The sequence below is a fragment of the Puma concolor genome, chromosome A3 (genome assembly GCF_028749965.1).
Source record: "Puma concolor isolate L17-30 chromosome A3, mPumCon1.1.hap2, whole genome shotgun sequence".
Taxonomy (NCBI): domain Eukaryota; kingdom Metazoa; phylum Chordata; class Mammalia; order Carnivora; family Felidae; genus Puma; species Puma concolor.
In genome coordinates, this window is record NC_141669.1 from 89556453 (window position 1) to 89576612 (window position 20160).

At 50.0% G+C, this 20160-nt stretch overlaps 1 protein-coding gene across 3 annotated transcripts in view; it reads right to left on the reverse strand.

Moving 5' to 3' along the window:
* Positions 1-20160, reverse strand: part of EDAR (ectodysplasin A receptor) — an 89565-nt gene that overhangs the window by 26853 nt on the left and 42552 nt on the right. Inside the window, exons 2-4 of one of the 3 annotated variants that reach the window (XM_086701493.1) lie at positions 3691-3759; positions 2841-2963; positions 1881-2062 (exon numbers count right to left, since the gene is read on the reverse strand). In XM_086701493.1, the coding sequence (XP_086557619.1) occupies positions 1881-2062; positions 2841-2963; positions 3691-3741 (356 nt within the window). In that variant the 5' untranslated portion in view covers positions 3742-3759. Of the gene's footprint in view, positions 1-1880; positions 2063-2840; positions 2964-3690; positions 3793-20160 lie in introns of those variants that run through there. The other 2 variants (XM_086701492.1, XM_086701495.1) reach the window with 2 other exon arrangements.

The window sequence follows — 20160 nt, forward strand, 5'->3', positions numbered from 1 at the left end:
GTTATTTACTTTCCAACGTGAGCATGGCAAGGTGTGCACACTTTTCCTTGGCACACTTATGGTTAATCCATGAAACTCTGTGTATCTTTCATGAATTATGTATCTGCACCAATAAAAACCAGTGAAGATGAAGTTCCAGGAAGCATATATATTTTCAGAGACTAGTTCTAGTCACCTAATGTGAAGAGCATACTGAATTTGTCTCATTCAAGCATGGCATCTGTGCAGAGCAGTCCTTCAATGGATGCTTGTACCATTGGGTGGGAATGCATTGATTCTGCTTCTCCTAACATGTTCCTTTTGGTGGAGCCCCCACAACACAACAGCCTCAACAATTAAATTAAAGACTGTCACCTATAGAACTTTTATTTTTATCACATTTTTTAAGAGAATAGTCTAATATCTTCCCTGTGTATTACCTGATTTTTTGCATATTGAAAAATAAGGTTCTGTAATAAGATTCCATGTTTTCTTTATTAATTTGACCAATATGTTTGAATCATACTCTGTGTCAGGGACACTGACATAGAGTTGTCAAGCAGATATTTGGAAATGAAGGTCTGTAGCTCTGGAGGTAGGTCTGAACTGAAGACAGAAAATGGGAGAGACTAGGGCTGGGGGATGGTCCCCAGTAGAAAGATGGTGGTGGAAGCCACGGGAATCAATGCTTCTCAGTCACAAATTTGAACTAAGGTCAATTTCTGTAATTTTAAAAGATCTCCTCATTTTAAAGAGTTATTCACTTTCAATCTATTCTGAAGTTGGTGGGTCTTTATGCCTTCCTTATACTTCCTTCTTCTTACAGACTAATGCCTGGTGTTCTTGTTTGGATATATCCTCCTTGTTTTCTTTCTCCTCTTAATCCAAGACAGAGATCTAGAAAGATAATGTGCACAAATGGGTTGCCAAGTATAGTGTGCTATTCAAAATGCCACTATTACCATGACCACCATCATTATCATCACTACTACCATCATTACTACCATAACCTCCATCACCACCACCTCTATCACCACCACCCTCATCATCACCACCACTCCCTCCATCATCACCACCTCCACCATCGCCACTGTCTCCATCATCCCCACCACCTCTATCATCACTGCCACTGTCTCCATCACCATCACCACCTCCATCATCACTACCACCACACCACCTCTACCACCTGTACCACCTCTACTACCACGCCGCCTTTGTCACTGCTTTCAGTTTTATCTGTAACCCTTGCAAGCATTGTGCTATGTGGCCACTAGAGGGAGGCAGCAGCAACAGCCGTGGCTTGGTAGATCTGAGTGTCAAGATTGCACTTGGCTCTCCTAGGCAGAACTTGCTAATGAGTCCTGCCTGTAAGAAGGAAGATTTTATCTTTCTGTCTTTCACACTAACTGCATTTTCACTTTGCTTTTATGGGATAACTTTTGATAAATAACAGAATTGTGGTGGAATTATAGGCACTAAAGACTCACATATTCCTTAATAGGAATATGTACCCTCAGATTTTTCCAGAATACCAAAAACACTAAATTTAATCAGAATTTTAGTTTTCTTTTCTCCAAAGCATTCCACATGTGTTATCTTATAGTAAGTATTCAACAAGTTTGTTTGTTTTGGGTCATCAGAAGATATTATTATGATGAACATCCGCTTAAGAGATCTGGAAGCTGAGCCTGGGTGGGCTGCCCATCCTCTGAAAGATGTGGGACTCACCATCCTAGACCCTGTGCTTCCTGACTCCAGACACATGCCCTCCTCCCTGCTGAGCTGCTCCTTATAGAATGGGCAAATGCAGGAGTGATGCTATGCTGCAGCCTGAGGTGCTCACATTCAGGGCTTTCTGCACAAAGTGTCCTGGGGTGTGGTCTGGTAGAGGCCATGCTTACCCAGGAAGACACGGCCCGCACTCAGCATCATTCTCCATGTCCCCTGGTGTCAGCACGGTGGCCCGGAAGAAGCCCTCACAGTCTTTGTGACGCCTGCATATCTGGTAGCCTCCTTTGGAAAACTTCTCCGCTGGGCAGGGGACGCAGCCATAGTCCTCATCTTTGGTGCCATAACCACAGGACTGGCCAAGAAACCGGACAGAGGATACAGGTGAGTACAGCAGCCACACCCACCACGACTGGGCCTTCAGTCCTTGGGGGCACCAGCACACCAGGCACAGTGGGTGAATTGGGCACACTGCGCACAATGGGCACACTAGCTGTTTCCAGAAGCTTCTCTTGCTAGGCTTTGGCTTCCTGATCTGCCTTAACTGCAACCCCCCTGCATCTCCAACTCCAAGCTTCTTTCCCCAGTGCTTCTAGGCTTTAGACACTGCCCCTCTCCCAAGGGTTTCTGAATAAAGGCAGCCAGCTAAAGGGATAACCTGCCAGTGATGCAGCCTGTGGCATCTGATGTCCTCAGCTCTGTACAAGAACCGTGAATGCTGACACTGTGGGTGTTTTGCTCAGCACTTAACAGAACAACATAATGAGGCTTTCCCAAAGAAGAGGGGCACTGCAACACTCAGGAATCAGTATGCCATTCCTGGAGGACATCAGTCATCCTCCAATCCAGATGGCTTGAAACCTATTTGATCAAAGAAGAGTAGGAAAGTAATCATCCTCTAAAAAACTAAAAACAGGTCCTCAGAAATCTGTAACAAGTGCTCGGCCATCTCCCTTGCCAGGGAGACACCGTTTCTGTGCTCACTGCTGCTTCAACCCTTTAATTGTGACATCTGAGGACTATAGACGACTAGCCTGATTTAGCTTAGGAACCACAAGTAGAGTGACACAGATGAGGGCAACACTCATGTGATAGAGAGTGCCAGGCCCAGGCACAGCCAGCAGGGGCCTTACCAGGTAGGGCTCCTCTCCCGGGCCACACTGGGGACACTCGTGGCACAGTCCCGTGGTCTGGTTGTAGTACTCATTCTCTCCGCAGTTGGAGTATTCTGCTCTGGCTGAACACAGCAGTGACACCTGCCACAAGAAAGGGGGTCCTTTTGGCCTCTGTGCCTCCTTGGAGACACACTCAGGTGTGAGCACCCCATGCACGTGTTGCAGAGGAAGGAGTCTGGGTGTGGGGGCCTGCTACTACTACTCATGTGGTACCAAATCCTAGAAACTGCAACTAATAAACTGGGCAGGCCAACCCGCTTCCCACCAGCTGGTCTCACTCCTGCATCTCCTTTACCCCTCCATCAAAACTCCATCCCATCTTTGAGGCCTGCTCCAAACTCTCTTCACCCATGAAATCTTGCTTCCAGCCTCTCTAAGGTTATGGATGAGGCAGCCCTCTTCCTGGAGCCTCTAGAAGGGCAGGTTTCAGTCACATGCAGCCTCTCCTCTTTGGGGAGTCCCATGATGGGGGCCTGGATCTTTCTCAGCTATAGGACCACAGGCATGGTGCTCACCACATAGGCACTGGGTTACATAGACTGCAACACAAGGAAGCATTTAAAGACCCCTAGAAAGGAAGCTACTGAGGAGAAGTCTGATTTGGACCGGGTGCTGCTCAGTGCTTTGCACTCTCAAAAGAGCCTGGTGAAGCAGGTGCCGTTAGCATTAATCCCACTGCACAGCTGTGGAAACTGAGGTGTAAGAGGCCAAGGGACTGGCCTACAGCAGTGTGGAAGGTGAAGGAGCTCCCACTGAACCTTCTCCCAGGCCACACTGCAGGTGCTCCGCAGGGTGAGGGTGTACTTACCACCAGGACAGGGAGCCAGGGCATCTGCTTGCAGTCTCCCGCATGGGCCATCTTCTCCTGGGGCCTTGCCTGAAAGACACACTTCATGGCACCCCGGTGCCTGCAGGGCCTGAGCTGCCCCAGCACTGGCTGGCCACAGCCCAGCCCCCACCCTCAGTCTGGCTGCCTCCACCATGTCCCACTGGGTGTGAGGGGCCTCCCTGCAAGCGAGGCAGGAAATGAATGCACCCTAAAAGAAAAGGCAGGTTTTAAGCTGAGCCCCAGGCCACTTGGATTGACTCCATCCATGGCCCTCCCAGTATCACCCCCCCCCCCCAAGGACGAAAGGTCCAGAGTGCACTGAGAGCCAATTATGGAAGCCAGGGCAATGGCGGATGGTTCACCTGCTCAAAGAGTCTGAGGAAGCCTGGCTTTACACAGTGTGTCAAGGGGTACTCAGGGCTGGTCCTGACCTTCTGGCTCCAGAGCAGTCCTGGAGATGGTGGCAGGATAGCTTCTCCCCCAAGCCCTCTGCCCTCTCTCCCTGCCCCACAGTCAGACTCTTCTTGTCTCTGTTAAGAACAGTTGTTGTCAGAGTGATTAAGGACTCAGTGCATGAGTCCAACCACTTAATTTTATAGCTGAAACAATTGAAGCCCAGAGAGGGTAGTGACATGCCCAGGGCCACACAGCCACTAAAGAGACAGAGGGTGGCTACAGCCCAGGTGTTTAGATGCTTTCACCAACTGATAAATTAATCCACTGCTTTGAAGGAGGAGGTATTGTTTTTCACTTTTCCATTTTCAGACTGGGAGGCCTGTGTTTCTAACTGAAAGCAGTCTTACCTGGGAGCCTGACTATACAAAGACATAGGACGTGATACACAGAAGTAGGTCTGGAGTGATATTCACTAAATTTTCAATAAAGATTTTTTTTTGGCAGGTGTGAAATAGGGTGGGAATGACTATGGACTGTGGTGGGTTATGGGGAACGCTCCCTTTCCACACATTTCCTAGTGTCAGAATGATGTGAACTTTGTGACCAGGAAAAAAGGCAATAAAGACATTTCACTTTGGGAAGAAGCATCTGATTACTCTGAGAACAGGCTGAGAAGGATGTCCCAAGGGTGATTCCAGAGACAGGGGCCCACTGGCTACTACTGTGTCAGTAAGGGGAATGGGGCAGGGCCCTGGGGGGCTTGGCTCTTTCCAGCATCTTGTCCCTGCTTACTTTGAGGTGTCTTCACTTGTGAATAACATTGGTAGGGAGGCTTTGGGGAAGGCTTAGGTTTCCAGAATCTCTTGAAGAGATACAAAAGCTGCCTCTTCTCTCTTTCTACCATGCTTGCTGTCTTGCAATTCAGTGCCACATTTACTTTTGAGACACACTAAATGAACTGAGGCAAGATTAAAGCACCCAGCCACCCCAGCAGTGAACTTCTGGGTGTTTTCCTTCTAGCAATGGAGCAAGCTGGGACAGGCAGGGAGGGAGGCAGAGGGAGGCCCCACCTGCAGTCCTGCCAGGTGGGGAGGGTAAGGTACAAAGTCCCAACCAGATCTTAGGAACCAACTCCCTGCCTGCCACCCCAGGTTCATGATGGTGGCAGCCCAGCCTTTGCTTCAGGATGGTGGGTAGCAGAGATGGGTTTGCACTGGGTCTACAGACGGGGCAGCGGCTCTTCCCAGAAGAGCTGCAGCCCTGGAGGCCTTCCAAGAACAATACTAAGGGTTTCTAATGTAATTGACTTCCAATTATAGCTGAGCCTGGGAGGGCTTCCCTGTAAATACTGAGAAGGGCTGGGCTGGGTGCACCGGAGTGTCAACCTAGAGCATTTATTGAAAGGCTCGTTAAAGATGTTCCCAGGCCAACCCAAGAAGACAGAAAAGAAAAACAAATACACAAGGCAAAACAAAGTCTGTCGTGTTGGATGCATTTATGCCACGATTACCAGTTCTCAAAGAAGGTAACGGGGTGGGGGGAGGAAGGCAAGGGCAGCCCTCTGGTTAGGGTTCCATTTCCAAGGTCTGACTTCCCTTGAAGCTCTGCACGTGGCAGCTGGCCTGGCCTGGGAGCAGGTGGGGCCCAAGCTGTTCCCAGAAGTGACCTCCTGGTTTTTACTTTGGGGACCCCCAGTGCCCTGATCAGGGCAGCACCCTTGCCCGCCAGCCGTCAGAGGTGACAGTGGAAGGAGCTGAGCGCCTATAGCTCCAACAGTGATGGAGAAATGGAGGTGTCCCCAAAACATCTCTTCCCACAGGTGAATCCAGCCACCACCCAGTCTCATGGCCACGATTTTGTTTCCTAGTGCCTGTGGCCACTTTCATGATAGCATGGAGACCCATGGCCAGGTGAGCCCTTTTCAGGAAAGCTATGCCCACCCAGCCCTTGTTCACTGCTTCTCCTCCCTTCCACAGAGTCTACTGTTCCTTCCTCAGCACCATATCCTCCTAGAACAACAACACTACAATGGAAACAACAGCTGATGACTGTGGACCTCTGACCCCTCCCCAGGCACTGCTCTGGCTTAACTCTCACCACCCCAGCACAAGCTCTAACTCAAGGGTCAGTGAGAACAGGCTGGAACTGTGGGCCCACATGCAGAGGCGAGTGTGGCTAGGATTACTGGCCTGTTTGTTTCCTTTCCATTCTGTGACCTCAGCCTGCAGTCCCAGACCTGCTGTTAACCAAATAGGAAAAAAAGGGTAGTGATTAAGAGCAAGGGCTGAATCACATCTTGGCAAGTTATGTAGCCTCTCAGTGCCTCAGTTCCCTTATCCATAAAACAGGCATAAGATGAATGCCTACTTCATATGGGGAGGAAGGGAGGCCTTTGTATTCCCAAACTTGAACTTAGCCTCCCCTGCTGTGACCACGACCTTAGCTCCAGCCTCGGCATTTCTGGCACATGGTTTCCCTATAACATCCTCACTTTATGGCAAGACTTTGGCTAACACCAAGCAGGCTGACCTCTGGAGACCTGGGCTGGAAGGATGCTCTGGGAACAGCGGTTGGGACCCTGCTTCACAGTGCTCCTGGGAGAGCTTGGTGCTTAACACAAAACCAGAAGATTCAGGATGGCTCTCAGAGGTGTGGCCCTTAAGAAGCTTGTGGTTTATTAACCAGGAGGGTTGGATGGAACTGAGATATATCAACTCTGGGATGTTGTTCAAAACTACGAAGGCTCTCCAGTCCTGGGCTAGAGCTGGGGGGCTCACAGAATGAGGCCCACCTCCTGCTTTCCAGGTGACTGGAGAGTTAAGGAGCCAGATGGTCACCCACACGTTGGGGTCTAGAGGTCCAAGATGCTCAGGGCATCCTGTGGTGTGCAGGGAAGGTGTCTGATTTGCAGTGTTTGACTATTTTAGTAAAATAAACACTCTCACCATGGCCATTTCAGCTGCTGGTTGAAGCCACCCATGAAGACCACTGACTGAGAAGAAGCTTTGGAGGGGCAGCTGGCTTGCACCCTCAGAGGCACCTGATCCATTTTTGAAGAGATCAGGGCAGGCAGTCTCACATAGGTCCTAAAGAGTAGGTAAAAGTTCGCTTGGAAAGAGGTGGGAAAAAGGTCTCCTAGGAAGTGGAAGTAGGCTGGACCAGAGGGCTGAGCATGAGGTCAGATGACATCATCAGGTTGCTATGGGTCTCACACAAAGGCTGTGCGATGCAATGAGAGAGTGGCGGGACCAACTTGCCATTGCAATGACAGAAGAGGCCAACTCTGGCAAGAAGTGTATGTCGTAATGCCACCCAACACACACACACACACACACACACACGCCCCAAAGCACGTGAAACAATATTTATACTTACCGAACACAATGGACTGTGATCTACTCCATCCTACTATTTTTATTCCAACAGAACAATGGCAGTGGTTGTAGCCCAAGACAACGATCAGGAAAACCATCACTGGGACATGATCAGTAATCTGAAAACCACTGGCTTAGACAGGACAAGGCAGGAGGGAGGAAGCCTGAAAGATGTTGATGGTGGCCTGGCCTTAGGGGGTCAGAGGGTGGAGAGGAGGGCCTGGAGGGGCCAGGACTAAGGAAACAGAGCACCAAGTTGACCCAGGTCTCCGTTTGGCTGCTGGGTGCATGGGAGGCATGTGAAGTTCTTCCTGAGTTGGAACGAACACAGATGGGAGATGTCACAACTGTGAACACATTGTAGAACCTGGAGGGCCTCCAAGAGGAGGCAGCCTCTGGCAGCTGCACACATGAGTTGAGCTTGTGAGAAATATCTGAGCAAGGGAGAGACATGGCCGTCACAGTGTCAAGGCAGCCTGAGTTCTATTGGTCCATCCCTTGCTGTCATGTGGACAAGGACTTGTTCATGAGAAAAAGCCCTGGTCTAGGCCTCAAGGAGGGGTGGAGACCCCATTCTCAGGTGCCTTCTTTTCTCTGGATAGATAAGTGCCAGGCTGGAGACTGTTGGATCACTTCCTTTGCTCAAGGAGACTTTCTGGAACTCAAGACAAAGCCAGGGTTCCTGCAGATGGGGAAGCACATCCTTCTTTGCCCACAGGGAAGGAAACCAGGGGCCAACAGACACCACATCTGGCAAAAACAATAATGAACATTTGCAACTTTTCTGTAAGGTGGAAATTATTTCAAGATAGAAAGTAAGGAAGAGACACCACATTCCAGCACACGGCTTCACCTCTAAATGCAGTTAACTTGAGAGGTGAAGAAGAAGTGCTTGTTTGGATATAAATTGCTCATGACAGGTGTTCCAGAGAAGCCAGGAAGTGAGACCCATGCATTTAGCTGTGCGTGAAGCAGGACCATGTGCACAGAGAGGCTACGGGGAATGGCAGAGCTGCGGCCTCCCTGGGAGGGACTCACAGGCCCACACAGCCCAAGACCCTGGCACCGGGTCCCCACCTGGGCATAGGGTTCAGGGACTCCACATGCCAGACTGTGCCAACCCACTGCCTCGGGCTTCTCCAGCAGCACAGCCTGTGCTCACTTACTCCCTGAGGCCAGGTGCACCCATCTCCTCAACCTCATTTACTGGTGTCGGTATACAGGATCCACCATCCTCCTTGCCAGCACTTCTAGAGTACTGAGTACCTCCCAGACACTAGGCCGGGTGGGCACCTCAGCCTGTATAACCACCTAATCCTCACCACTGCTGAGCTGGTGGGAACTTCTACAACTCCATTTGCTCACACAGAAGCCAAGGCACAGAGAGGCTGTGTAACTTGCTCAAGGCTGTGCAGCGGTCAGGCAGAGCCAGGATTTGAATCTACGCAGTCTGTCCCCACAGCCTGCCCCCACTGCTCACCACTGCCCTGCTGTATGTAAGTAAACATGTTCCAGGGTACCCACGATGTAGGCAAATTTTTTTTTTATTCTAAGGGAATGACAAGGTTTGCAGGACTGTGGGCTCCCTTAGGGGCCATCCTTAGGAGGTTTTGCTTTCTTGTCCTGCTTGGTATGACCCCCTCAGGGAGCAGCACACATTCTCTATAAAAATGGAGTATTTCAGCCCCCTTTCCAACTGAGTCATTGTTGTGAGGAATCCAGGAGACCCCAAGTGTGACAGTCCTGAGTGGGTTTGGCAACACCACGAAAGTTAAAAGTGACAGTGTTCTTAAGAAACAGAGGTCACAGTGACCACTGTGTGACAGCATCTCAGGCTGTGGGAGGGGGTTTGACTTTCTTAGCTCTGAGTTACTGTGGGGATGGTTGGGAGTTACTGCCATCTGCATGAGTGGCTTAGAAAGAACAATAATGCCATCTTCCTTAATAGCATTTGACAGTCTCAAACGCTGTCTCCTACACTGCTTCCTACAAGCATCATTAGATAGCAGGGCTCTCATGTTCCAAGAGCAGGGGCTCAGGAAGGTTCTGTGACTTGTTAGGGCTCAGGGCCTGGTGGCTCCAGGTGGGGACCCTGCTGGTGGAACCCAGTCTGCTGCTCGTCTGACAGCAGTAGCAGTCTCCTCAGGAGATGACACCCCACCTCGCACTCTCAGAAGCTCTCTGTGGTATTCCCACCCATTGATAAGGCCGCATGCATAGCAGAAGGATTCTGCGTGTTTGTGTGTCAGGGTCATGGGTACTAGCCTTGCCTTGGGGATTGGACAACTGGCAGTCCGTGTGAGGTGTGAAAGCCTTCAGCATCACAGGGGGAAGAGGTTGTCCATGGTCCTCAGGCCACTGCTAGCTCATCCCTTTGCCTGTGACTGCCGAGCTTCGGACACCAGTGAGTGGGAGCAGTTTCCCTTCACAGAGCCACGTGTGGACTGGGCCCGCCTCCAAGTCTGAGGTTTGCCTGGATATTCAGGTAAGGTGGAAATAAAGTAAAATCAGCAGGCAGGAAGCCACTAAGAGCAGTGTCCATCCAACCTTGCTGCCCAGGTGGGATCACTGGGGCAGCTGCAGCACCACCCGGCTGCAGTGTTGAATCTCAGACCCCTTGCGGCCCTGCAGCATCAGAATCTGCTTTTCAGTTAGCTCCCTGGGTGCTCTGTGCACACATGAAAACATGAGAAGTGTGGGTCCTGTGACCTCCCAGTGACTTTGTACTCAGGCTGTGTTTGAGTCCCCTTGGCAGACCCAGGAAAGGGCTTCTTCTGGGTCTCTCCCTCCTTAAATTCTGACCCTCTCCCAAGTAATGAATGCTGTCTTTAGCCTCACCCTGCCCAGGACTGTGTTCTAGACACTGGGATTCCTTTGCTTTCATTCATTCATTCATTCATTCATTCATGGTTTATTCAACAGTGACCACAAGCTGCTACTGTGTATAGAGACCCTGGGGATGGTGAGAGACAGAAAGGTCCCTGCCCCATTGCATCTTCATCTGCCTGGGACACAGATACAACACACACAATGACACAAAACTTCAGCCCACTTCTTGCATTTCTAAGGGCCACTCCCTCGGGTCTAGCTTCATGCTGGCTATAATGGGGTTCAGGGCAGGCCACCACTAAATATGCCACTTTCGCATATGGCATATTTTAAGTTACTCAAGAAACAGCTGGTGCAAGAAGGACACTCTGACCCTCCTCTGTCCCCCTCAAAGCAGGACATAAATCTCCCATGTGAAAGGTGCCCTTGCACCTGGAGGTAGATACATCCTCATTGCCAGAGTTGGGAATTCAGGGCTGAGAAGGCTGTGTATACAAACCCTGTACTGCTTCACTCCTTTACCACCCCAAGCCCAGACTTCCTTGTCTTGTCAATTCCTCACTAATTTACCATTTCTCCGTCTAAAAGGTACAAAGCTGCTTGCTTTGGTCACTCAAGTCCCATATTTTTTTGCACTCTTATAGGTACAAAATTAAATGGTTTCCCCCCCCGATTAATCTGTCTTCCATCAATTTACTTATCAGACCAGCCAAAGAACTGAGAAAGGAAGAAGGTAAAAGTTTTCCTTCCCTACAGCAGTTTGCCTTTGGGATGACCTTTGCCCTCAGGGGGCTAGCTCTGCTACAGTGGATACCTGTCATCACAGTGGCCTCCAGGGGTCCGGCAAGCACTATGGCAGGAAGGAGGCTGTGCTCCATTTTAGTCATCACCTTTGGAATACAGAGAGTCACTACCAGATACAGCAGACAGTTGAGTCTCGGTGGCTTTACCTTCTTGATCCAGTTGCCATCCCCTCCCCCCAGCTCCATCTGACTGCCCTGGACCTATGAAGATGCTGCCTTTCCCTTAAAGGCTGCTTCTCTCTGGGAAGGTGGTATAAGCCCCAGAGCCACACCTCAGGCACTGTCTGCCCTGAATCTGTGGGAAGGGGTGGAGGCAGTTGGGCTGGGGAAGACTTTGTAGGAATGAGGGCTTCTGAGTTACCTTTCAAAGCATGTAGAGCATGGGTCCCTCTTGTTCCTGGCCCCTTCCACCTCTACAGCATGCTCACTTGCCAGAGAATTCTCAGAAGGCGGTGATGGCTGACTGTTTGCCCTCATCCTCATCTGGTTGCAGTGACTGGGGACAGAGGTCCCACGGGCCCCCCGGGCACAGTGTTGTCCTTGTGACCCACACCGCAGGATGGGGGACAGGAGACAGAGATGGTGAGGTCTGTGGCCAGCCCACCCTGGTCCTTAGCACAAGCGCTTTGTGGAGAGGCAAGGCACTGGCAGCTGCCTGTGTTCTAGGGAAGTGGCTCCCCACTCCCTGCCCACCCAACACTACCCTCTTCTCCCCGGCCTCCCACACTCTCCCCTCCCGCAGAAGAATGCCCGGGGGAAGGCTGCTGGTGGCCTCCTCCCCACTCATCCACAGGATTCCTTTGCTCCCCAGACTCCCCCGGAAAGGCCTCCACTTGCCACCAACAGAGACAGATTCACTCACCCTCCAGGAGCCTGTGGAGGTCATTATAAGAGCAGCTGAAAACATTTCCATTTGATGTGACTTATGGCTCTCAGGAAGCAACCCCCCCCCATCCCCCATCCCAGTTGGATCATGCTAATTAATGCTACATTGTGAAGAGGTGAACTCATTGTCTTTCATTTCTGTTTGAGTCAAGTCAGTCTCACTGGAAGGCCTACAAGACATCCTGGGACCGTCCATCCCATTGCAGCAGGGAATGAGGACCTTGCTGTCACACCAGCCCATAGGGAGGGCCCTGAGCTTGCCATCTTGAAGTTCTTAGTGATTTTTAAAGGAGACTGCCCCCCCCACCCCCGCCCCATTTCCATTTTGCACGGGCCTACAAATTAAATGGCCTGTCTTGTTCTTAGCCACTCTGGCTGGGCAGGCAACCCTGCCACACAGGGCCTGACTACTGGGCTGCCCTGCCCAGGAAAGTGCAGCCAGGGGTCAGGGACAGCACAAGAAAAGGGGCAGAGGTGCTAATGTCTTGCCAAGACTGACAGGTGCCTCCCTGCCTCCCAAAGCTCAAAAGCAGAATCTCAGAGGGACAGAGAAGGAAGGTTGAAAGAAGTCCCTGCAATGCAGTGCAGCGGGGTGTCTTAGAGCTTTAAATCACAGCGCATGAGGGTTTTAAAGGGCCAGTCTCTGTTCTTGACCATTGCCCTGAGAAATCTGCACTTAGAGGTCCGAGGTGAAGGTTTCAGGGCCATGACAGGGAAATTGACCTTAACCAGCATCACCAATGTCCATATATTCTCTCAACAATGTGATTTTGATTGAAAACATATACACATCATATATTGTATATATATATGTATACATACATACGTATGCATGCATGTGTGGGTATACAAAGCAATTTTTTCTAAGGTCAAAGATCTTTCCTTGTCTGTTGGAGGCACTGTGCTCAGGGGCCACCAGGCTCCATCCACTAGAATTCACCCCTGGGACAAGTCTAGGGCTCCACCTTTTGCCTCTCAGGTCAGCCTGCAGTGGCCTAGCCTGGGTGAGAGGCCACTGGGGGCTTTGGTCAGAAGATGTTCATCTAATAGCTATACTGTAAAAGAGTTAACAGAACACAGGGTTGTTGGGTTCTCAAGGGGGAGCAGGAGGAGCTACCTCCGTGTTCCCAGAATTTTGGGGCAGGCGTGGGGAGGCAATGGAGAGGGACAGCTGGGTACAAGGGCCCAAGGAAGTCTACCTGCTCTGCTGGCAAAGCCACACACAGCCCACCAACCCCCTGCACAGGAGATCTGTCTGCAGCTGAACCCTCAGGGGGCTCTGCTGATAAAGGCTCTGCTGATTTGAGTTGAAGGTTGAAAATGAGAGTCCCCAAGGTTTAAGTTTTAACTGAAATAATACTCAGGAAACAGACATTCTTGCACAAATAAAAACAGCACATGACATTTATTTTTGATAATTCTAGCTTTTTCTTTGAAGCATCACTACTAATACAAATAAGTGCATCGAACTATTCCAGATTCTGTGGGGAGCCTTCACTCTTCAGCAGCAGAATCGGGAAAGGCAGCACAGAGCAAGGAAAATCAGCATTTTGGACATTTCTGTTCACCAGATCTGTTCATCAGATCTTTCTATTTGACTTACCCTTTCCTGTCAGTTTTCATTTTCCTACGCAGAAACCAGTGCTGATGGTAATTGTTTATGAAGTGCTGTAGACAGCCATGGCCTAAGAACACTCCCTAAACACCAAAATTATTATTATTGTTTGTCAGACTAGGCCCGGGCTTCTTAGAATACTAATTACCTTATTAAGCAGGTGCTTCTGCATTTGTGCAGCGAGAGCTGGGGCTAGAGCCCAAAAGAGGAGGGAAGCTCTCCCCTGCATTTGGAACAGAACATGGCACTTGCATGCTACTGCAGTCTTGATGGCTGCCTCATGAAAATAACATGGCCAGAAAATACACATCTGGAAAGTTCAGAGGGAGAGCAATTATCCTTATCCGGAGCTCCTGCTGTAAAGATATGTGCTCACAGTTTCATTTCTATTTCATTTAATACCTCAAAGCTGAAAGGATCTTGTAGAAGTGATAAAGCCAGGTGAAGCTTTAAAAAGAGTCCCTGTTTTATTGCCTTCCCCAAATCGACAGAAGGCATTTTTAGGGTGAAATCAGGAAGGTTACTGTAACTCGAATGTGTTGCCTTAAATTACATAACCAAGTTTTTCTAGGGCTTTTATATAAACATATAAACATGAAATTTTGTTGAGACATAGTACCAGCCACTGTCCAGCCCTTCAATATGCATGCCATCCATCCTTCTATTTGTCTAATCTGTCCTTCCATTGATCCATCCACCCATCTGTCCAGCTATCCTTTCCAGCCATCCATCCATGCATACAATATTAATTAGATACCTACTCTGGACCAGGCTGAACAAACAAATTGTCACAGTCCCTGCCCTGGTACTGTCTCACAATATGGTGGATGCGGGGAGTTGGAAAGCCTGCCCAGACCCAGGCAAGGAAGAATGGCCAGTGGTTAGCCAGGAATACATGGAAAGGGAGAGGAAAGAGGATGGGCATGGACTGAGGCTTGAGGAGGTATGTGTCCCACTGGGGCCACTGAACATTGCAGGGCATTCCCTCCAGGTCACTGCTCTGTCCTCTTCTCCAAGCAACAAATGAGCTACTTCCTGAACTGCATTCTGACAAAATCAAGATCTCTTTCTTATTTTCTGCCAAGGGGCTACTGTGCCACGTTTCTCACAGCTCATAGTCCTTGTTTCTTTGCTCTCACCAGCTCAGAGATATTTGGAAAGCAACACTTTCAGCCCATCCCATCACCCCCAAATCTGGCCATTCTTTGTGTGTCAAGATCCACTAGAGAGCAGAGCATTGGCACCTTAAAACTGTTCACTGTGTTATGGAGGTGAGGCTTGATGCACAGATGTATCTGAAACATGAAATTTTACCTAACAGCACAACCAAAATGAGAACATAATAAACAATTACTGGAAGACACACTATGAGAATCCCAAGCCCTGTCGGCCAAGTAAAAGACATTAATTTGACGCTGAAGATATCCTTTAAGTAAAGGAAGTTGAAGGAGATAAACCACTTATTGGCACTGGGATCAATAGATCCTAAATTAGCTACAAAGCTGTGGCAAGCAATGAGGCAAGAAGGATCTAAAAATTGTTGCTATTATTATTTGCCCCCGAGGGGCCCTCAGACAGCCTGCTGCTCTCTGAGGATGGTTATTGTGGGTAATTGAGACGGCTCCCACTTGGGTGGCGGAGGCGGGGCAGGGGGGCCTCCCAGACGGGTGTCTGAAAGGAAAGGTGAGCTGAGGGTGTGCAGAAGGCAGGCCAAGGGCATGCGGCTCCCCCGTGTCTCCACCCCCATAGCACCCCCATCCGCTCTACCCTCCATGCTTCTCTTTGAAGTCTGAGCCCAGAGAGATAAGAGGGCCTTTCGCTAAGGAGGTGGCCATACTTGACCTTTGCACTTCAGGCTCTCTGGTGGCCCTGAGCCTCAGACAGATGCTGGAGATGAAGGCAATTAGGCCTTCTGTTCTATTCATCTTCTGCAGCAAAACCTAACAGTGCCATCATACAACATCCATGTGCAGTTAGGCACAGAGCAAGAGAGAAGCCGCTTCTGAGGCAGTGCGCTCCATCATCGCACACATGTGATGTGCTGCACACGTTATGGCCCACATGTGGACAGGCACATTCAATGGGGAAGAGTTCAAAATGATTAAAGCTGTGTTCTCAGAGTCTGCATGTCTCCTAAGAACTGATGGCTTACTGTTCTGGTTAATGGCACATATTTTTATGTCCTTATTGTTCTTACTTTTAAAAAAACAATCAGCTTTCTTAAGGTATAATTCACTCACAGTAAAATCCTCATGCTTCCAGGGCACAGGTAGTGATTTCAATACAGTATATACCATGTAACCAGCACCCAATTGTGATATTTCCCAAAGGTCTTCATGCAGCCCTTTGCCATTAGCCTACCCCTGCTGGGCCACTGTTGATCACTCCAGATGAGTTCTGCTTGTTTCAGCTCTCACGAGTGCAGTCATGCCACATTGGCTCTTTGTATCTGGCTTTTCTTTCACTGAGTGTAATTACTGTGGTTTCTCCGGGCTGTGAGAGCCAGTTCCTCTGTAATGCTGAATATACCCCATGTATTGAAACACCATGATGTTCATTCGTTCGATTTCTTTTTGTAAGATTACATTTTTTTTAAAAGTTTATTTATTTATTTTGAGAGAGAGAGAGCATATAAACAGGGGAGGGGCAGAGAGAGAGGGAGACAGAATCTGAAGCAGGTTCCAAGCTCTGAGCTATTATCATGGAGCCCAACGCAGGGCTCAAACTCATGAACTAGGGGATCATGACCCGAGCTGAAACCAAGAGTCAGACACTTAACTCAGTGAGCCCCAAAGATTATGTTTTAAAAGTGGTTTTTGGTTGTTTCCTGGACCTGGGCAGTCCTGACCACACATCTGGTGTAGGTGACTAAAACATCAGACAGGTTCCAAATGGGGCTGCTCCTGGTCTTGGTCTAAGTCTGCTCTAGACACATCCAGAGGAGGACTTATGGTTGCAGCCACTTTCACTTGTCACCAGAGGGGCCTGGAAGGCACCATCTGGCAGCTTCCACACTGCTTCCATTGAGCTGCTCCCTTTGAGGGGCTCCACATGACCCCTCCATCCTGGCCAGCCCCCCAACTCTGTTGGGGCCTGCCACAGAGATGCTATACACCAGTTGTGAGGGTCCACAGATAAAACCCACTGCCCCTTCCACACCAGCCTGAGCATATGGCCAAAAGGGAAGAGTCGAAGCACAAGAAAAATGACAGCATTTGCCCAGAGCTGAATCAACGGTGCTTTCCAGTCACTTCAGAAAGATTGCTGGTATATTTGCCATGACAAATAACCATCCTCAACAAAATTCTTCTGTCCTAAGATGTCACACAGAACTGGCTCAGAGAAAAAGCAATCACAGTGCATGTGTGTGGCCCTCACTTCTGAGGACACTGTGGTCCTGGGGACCTGAAAGGCTGGGACCTCTTCCCAGACTAGGAATGAATGTGTGCGTCCAGGGGAGTGGGAGACAGGGCTAGATGGTGGGTGTGGGGTTATCAGCAGGTGCAAGGCAAGGTTCCCCCACTCAAAGGTTCTCTTCTAGTTAGAGAAAGCAGTGGCCTTTCCTGTGCCCCTTATCTGATGAAAACTCAGCCAGGGCTTAAGAGAAAGGTTTCTTCAGGCATTATGTTTAGGGAGTAGAGCCCCCAGATGTGTTTGCTGCAGGAAGATGTCCTCTTAGGACAATACTCCTGAGAGTATTTATGGAGGGCATACCCAGCACCAGGTCTGTTCGTACACACACTCTTTTTTAATCCTCTGAACATTGCAAGATAGGCACTTGCTATTCCTCATTTAATTTGTGAGCCAATGGAGGCTCAGAGAGGTCTCAGTGATTTGCCTGAGGTCACACAGACAGAGGTGGGAGAGCTTAGGCATAAACCCAGACTTGCTTCACTTCCTACCATTCTGCTCAGCCTAGGAACAGGGGTCCCAGGAGCCACAGAGGAAGCCACAGAGAGAGAGGGGAGTGGACAGGGTGAGAGAGGCAAGTCAGTAAAGGAGCCTGGGGTCGGTGCAAGGTGGACTGGGCTTCATCTAACTGTTGCAGGCCTGTGAGAGCTGGATGGTTCTTTGGGAGGCCAGCAGTCTGTCTGTGTCCCCCACTGGCAGCCCCACTGAGTAGACCTGTTGTGATGAGTGAGACTCCATTCCCCTTCCACAGGGGGGGCCCTTGAAGATGCCTGGAGCTGTGTGGTTCCGGCGAGTTCCTGTTATCTCCTCTCCCCTTTCAACATCGCGCCAGCTCCACGGATGCTTAACTCCTGGGTGCTCCTGCAGGAGTTTGGACTCCCTTGAAGAGTTCATGCCCTGAGAGCCTGGATAGGCGGGCACTGAGAAAACCTACCAGCAGCAACACAGACATCCTCATGTGCCCAGTCTTTGAAGTCTGAGTTTGTTTGTTCCTGAGCATATGGATCGTTTCCCTGCCCTTGATCCTGGGATCAGCCACTCCTCCCACCTTAGACCTTAGTCTCCTGACATGGAAATGGCCTAGCACAGGTGGTGTTTCTGTGGGCTGGTGACCCGGACAGTACAGGGCCAAGAATGCATGCCCGGTAACCCCTGGGAGGCCCCTTACCCTGAAGTAGAGTCCCACCATTAAGCAAGCAACTTGTACATTTGGATCCTTCCTGTTAAACTCGGGGTCCTGTTCTACCGGTTTGAAAGAGGACTCTTTTTTTCTGTTCTTTCTTCAAGCACAGTAACAGGTGAGCCTGGGGGAGGATGAACTACCAAAGGCCCCTTATAGGCTTATCAAGTGTTCCCCAGTCGAAGCTGGTCTGACAAGCCCTCGGGGAGAGTGAGGGGTTTGTGTCCCTCAGCGCCCGGGGGTCACTGGTGTAGAGACTGAAACCTCTTCTTGATGGCTTCATTCATTCCTCATGTGGTTAAGTTACACATGAATATGACATAGATGGCTGTCATGCTATATTCATGCTCCTACCCTGTGCCTTTCTTCAAAAAGCAGGAGCTGGAGTCACTGCGGAAGTGTTGAGTATCCTTTTTTAAAGGCAACTGAAAGTAGTACATTGCCCCAGCTGAGACAGGTAGCAACTAGTCTAGGTGATCCAGAATCAAGGTGAGGAGAGCCACCACAGGCTTGGGAGTGCCTGCTCTCTGAACAAGATTTTCTGAGCCAAGACTATGGTGTATTTTCCTGGGCTGGTATGTGGAAGAACAGCCCTGTGCGTCCTGGGTGCTGGTGTCTGCTCTCTAGGCCATGGAGATGGGCCAGGGGCTTCTCAGGGTCTCCCTTCTGAGAGGATGTACAGTGTGTGCTATGCAGGGCATCACAGGCCTGCAGGACAGGGTTGGCTGCCATCCAGCCAGTGCTGCCCCAGGCCTGGGCTGAGTGCCAGTAGCCCAGCTGGGTCTGCCATAGGGGGCATTATCCTCTGCCAGTGATGGTCCTGAGACAGAGACTGGTGGCCTTCTGCATGATCTTGGTGCCTCAGTCACCTTATGCCTAAAATGGGGACACAGGGCTCCCTGCCTGCCCACCTCTTTGATATTAGGATAAGATGCTTTTATGTAGAAGCATTTTTTTTTTAAAGTTTATTTTGGGAGAGGCAGAGACAGCATGACTAGGAGAGGGTCAGAGAGAGAGAGAGGGAGAAAGAGAATCCCAAGCAGCAGGCTCTTCAATGTCAGCATGGAGCCTGACAGGGACGGGCCAGGGGTGGGGGGGCGCAAACTCACAAAACTGCAAGATCATGATCTGAGTCAAAAACCAAGAGTAGAATGCTTAACTGACTGAGCCCCTCCCTGCCACACACCCCGCTAGCACTGCTGTGCAGAAATGTTTTGAATGGGAAGGCTTGATGCAGAGGGTGCTTACTAAGGAGTGTGCATACACAAGTACCATCCAGCCATATAGGAGCAAACACTCTTTTGCTCAGTGGGAATGGTATTTTCTTTGAGAAAATGTAAAATAGACTGGCCAAGCCTTAAAGATGTTGGACGTGGAGCCCATACTATTGGCTTAACCTAAAACAGCTGTTGCTCTCATAGTATACGAAGCAGGGCCTCCTGGATTGACAATGGGCTGTGGCTACACTGGAAAGGATTTGGACATTCATGCATTCAACAGACCTCAAGAAAGATGTACCATGCTCAGTGCTGGGCAGGATGGGCACTGTCAGGAGTAGGCACCAGTCTGTTTGCCACATCAGCCCACAAGGCAGTCCTGCCACGGTCCCCACTGTGTAGATGAGGCAACTGTGGCACCCTGCAGGGATCTGACCTTCCTGAGGTCACAGGGCTGGGCAAAGTGGCCAAGCCAGACACCTGACTGCAGAGGCCATACCCACAGGCCAGAGATGTGGTCTGCACCCTTGAAGAGCTGACATCTGGGGAAGCCTACAAGCTCTGTGACATGAGCACAGTGCCCATGGTGTCTCTGCTTATTGGCAGCTCCAACATTTCCCCTGGTACAAGGAGGTGAGGGTTTTTAGGATCCCCATGTTATACCAATTTGGTGATTGTAGGTGACTACCATGCCTTCTCAACCAGAAAGTGCATGGGTACAGTGGTAGCTTTCTGACCC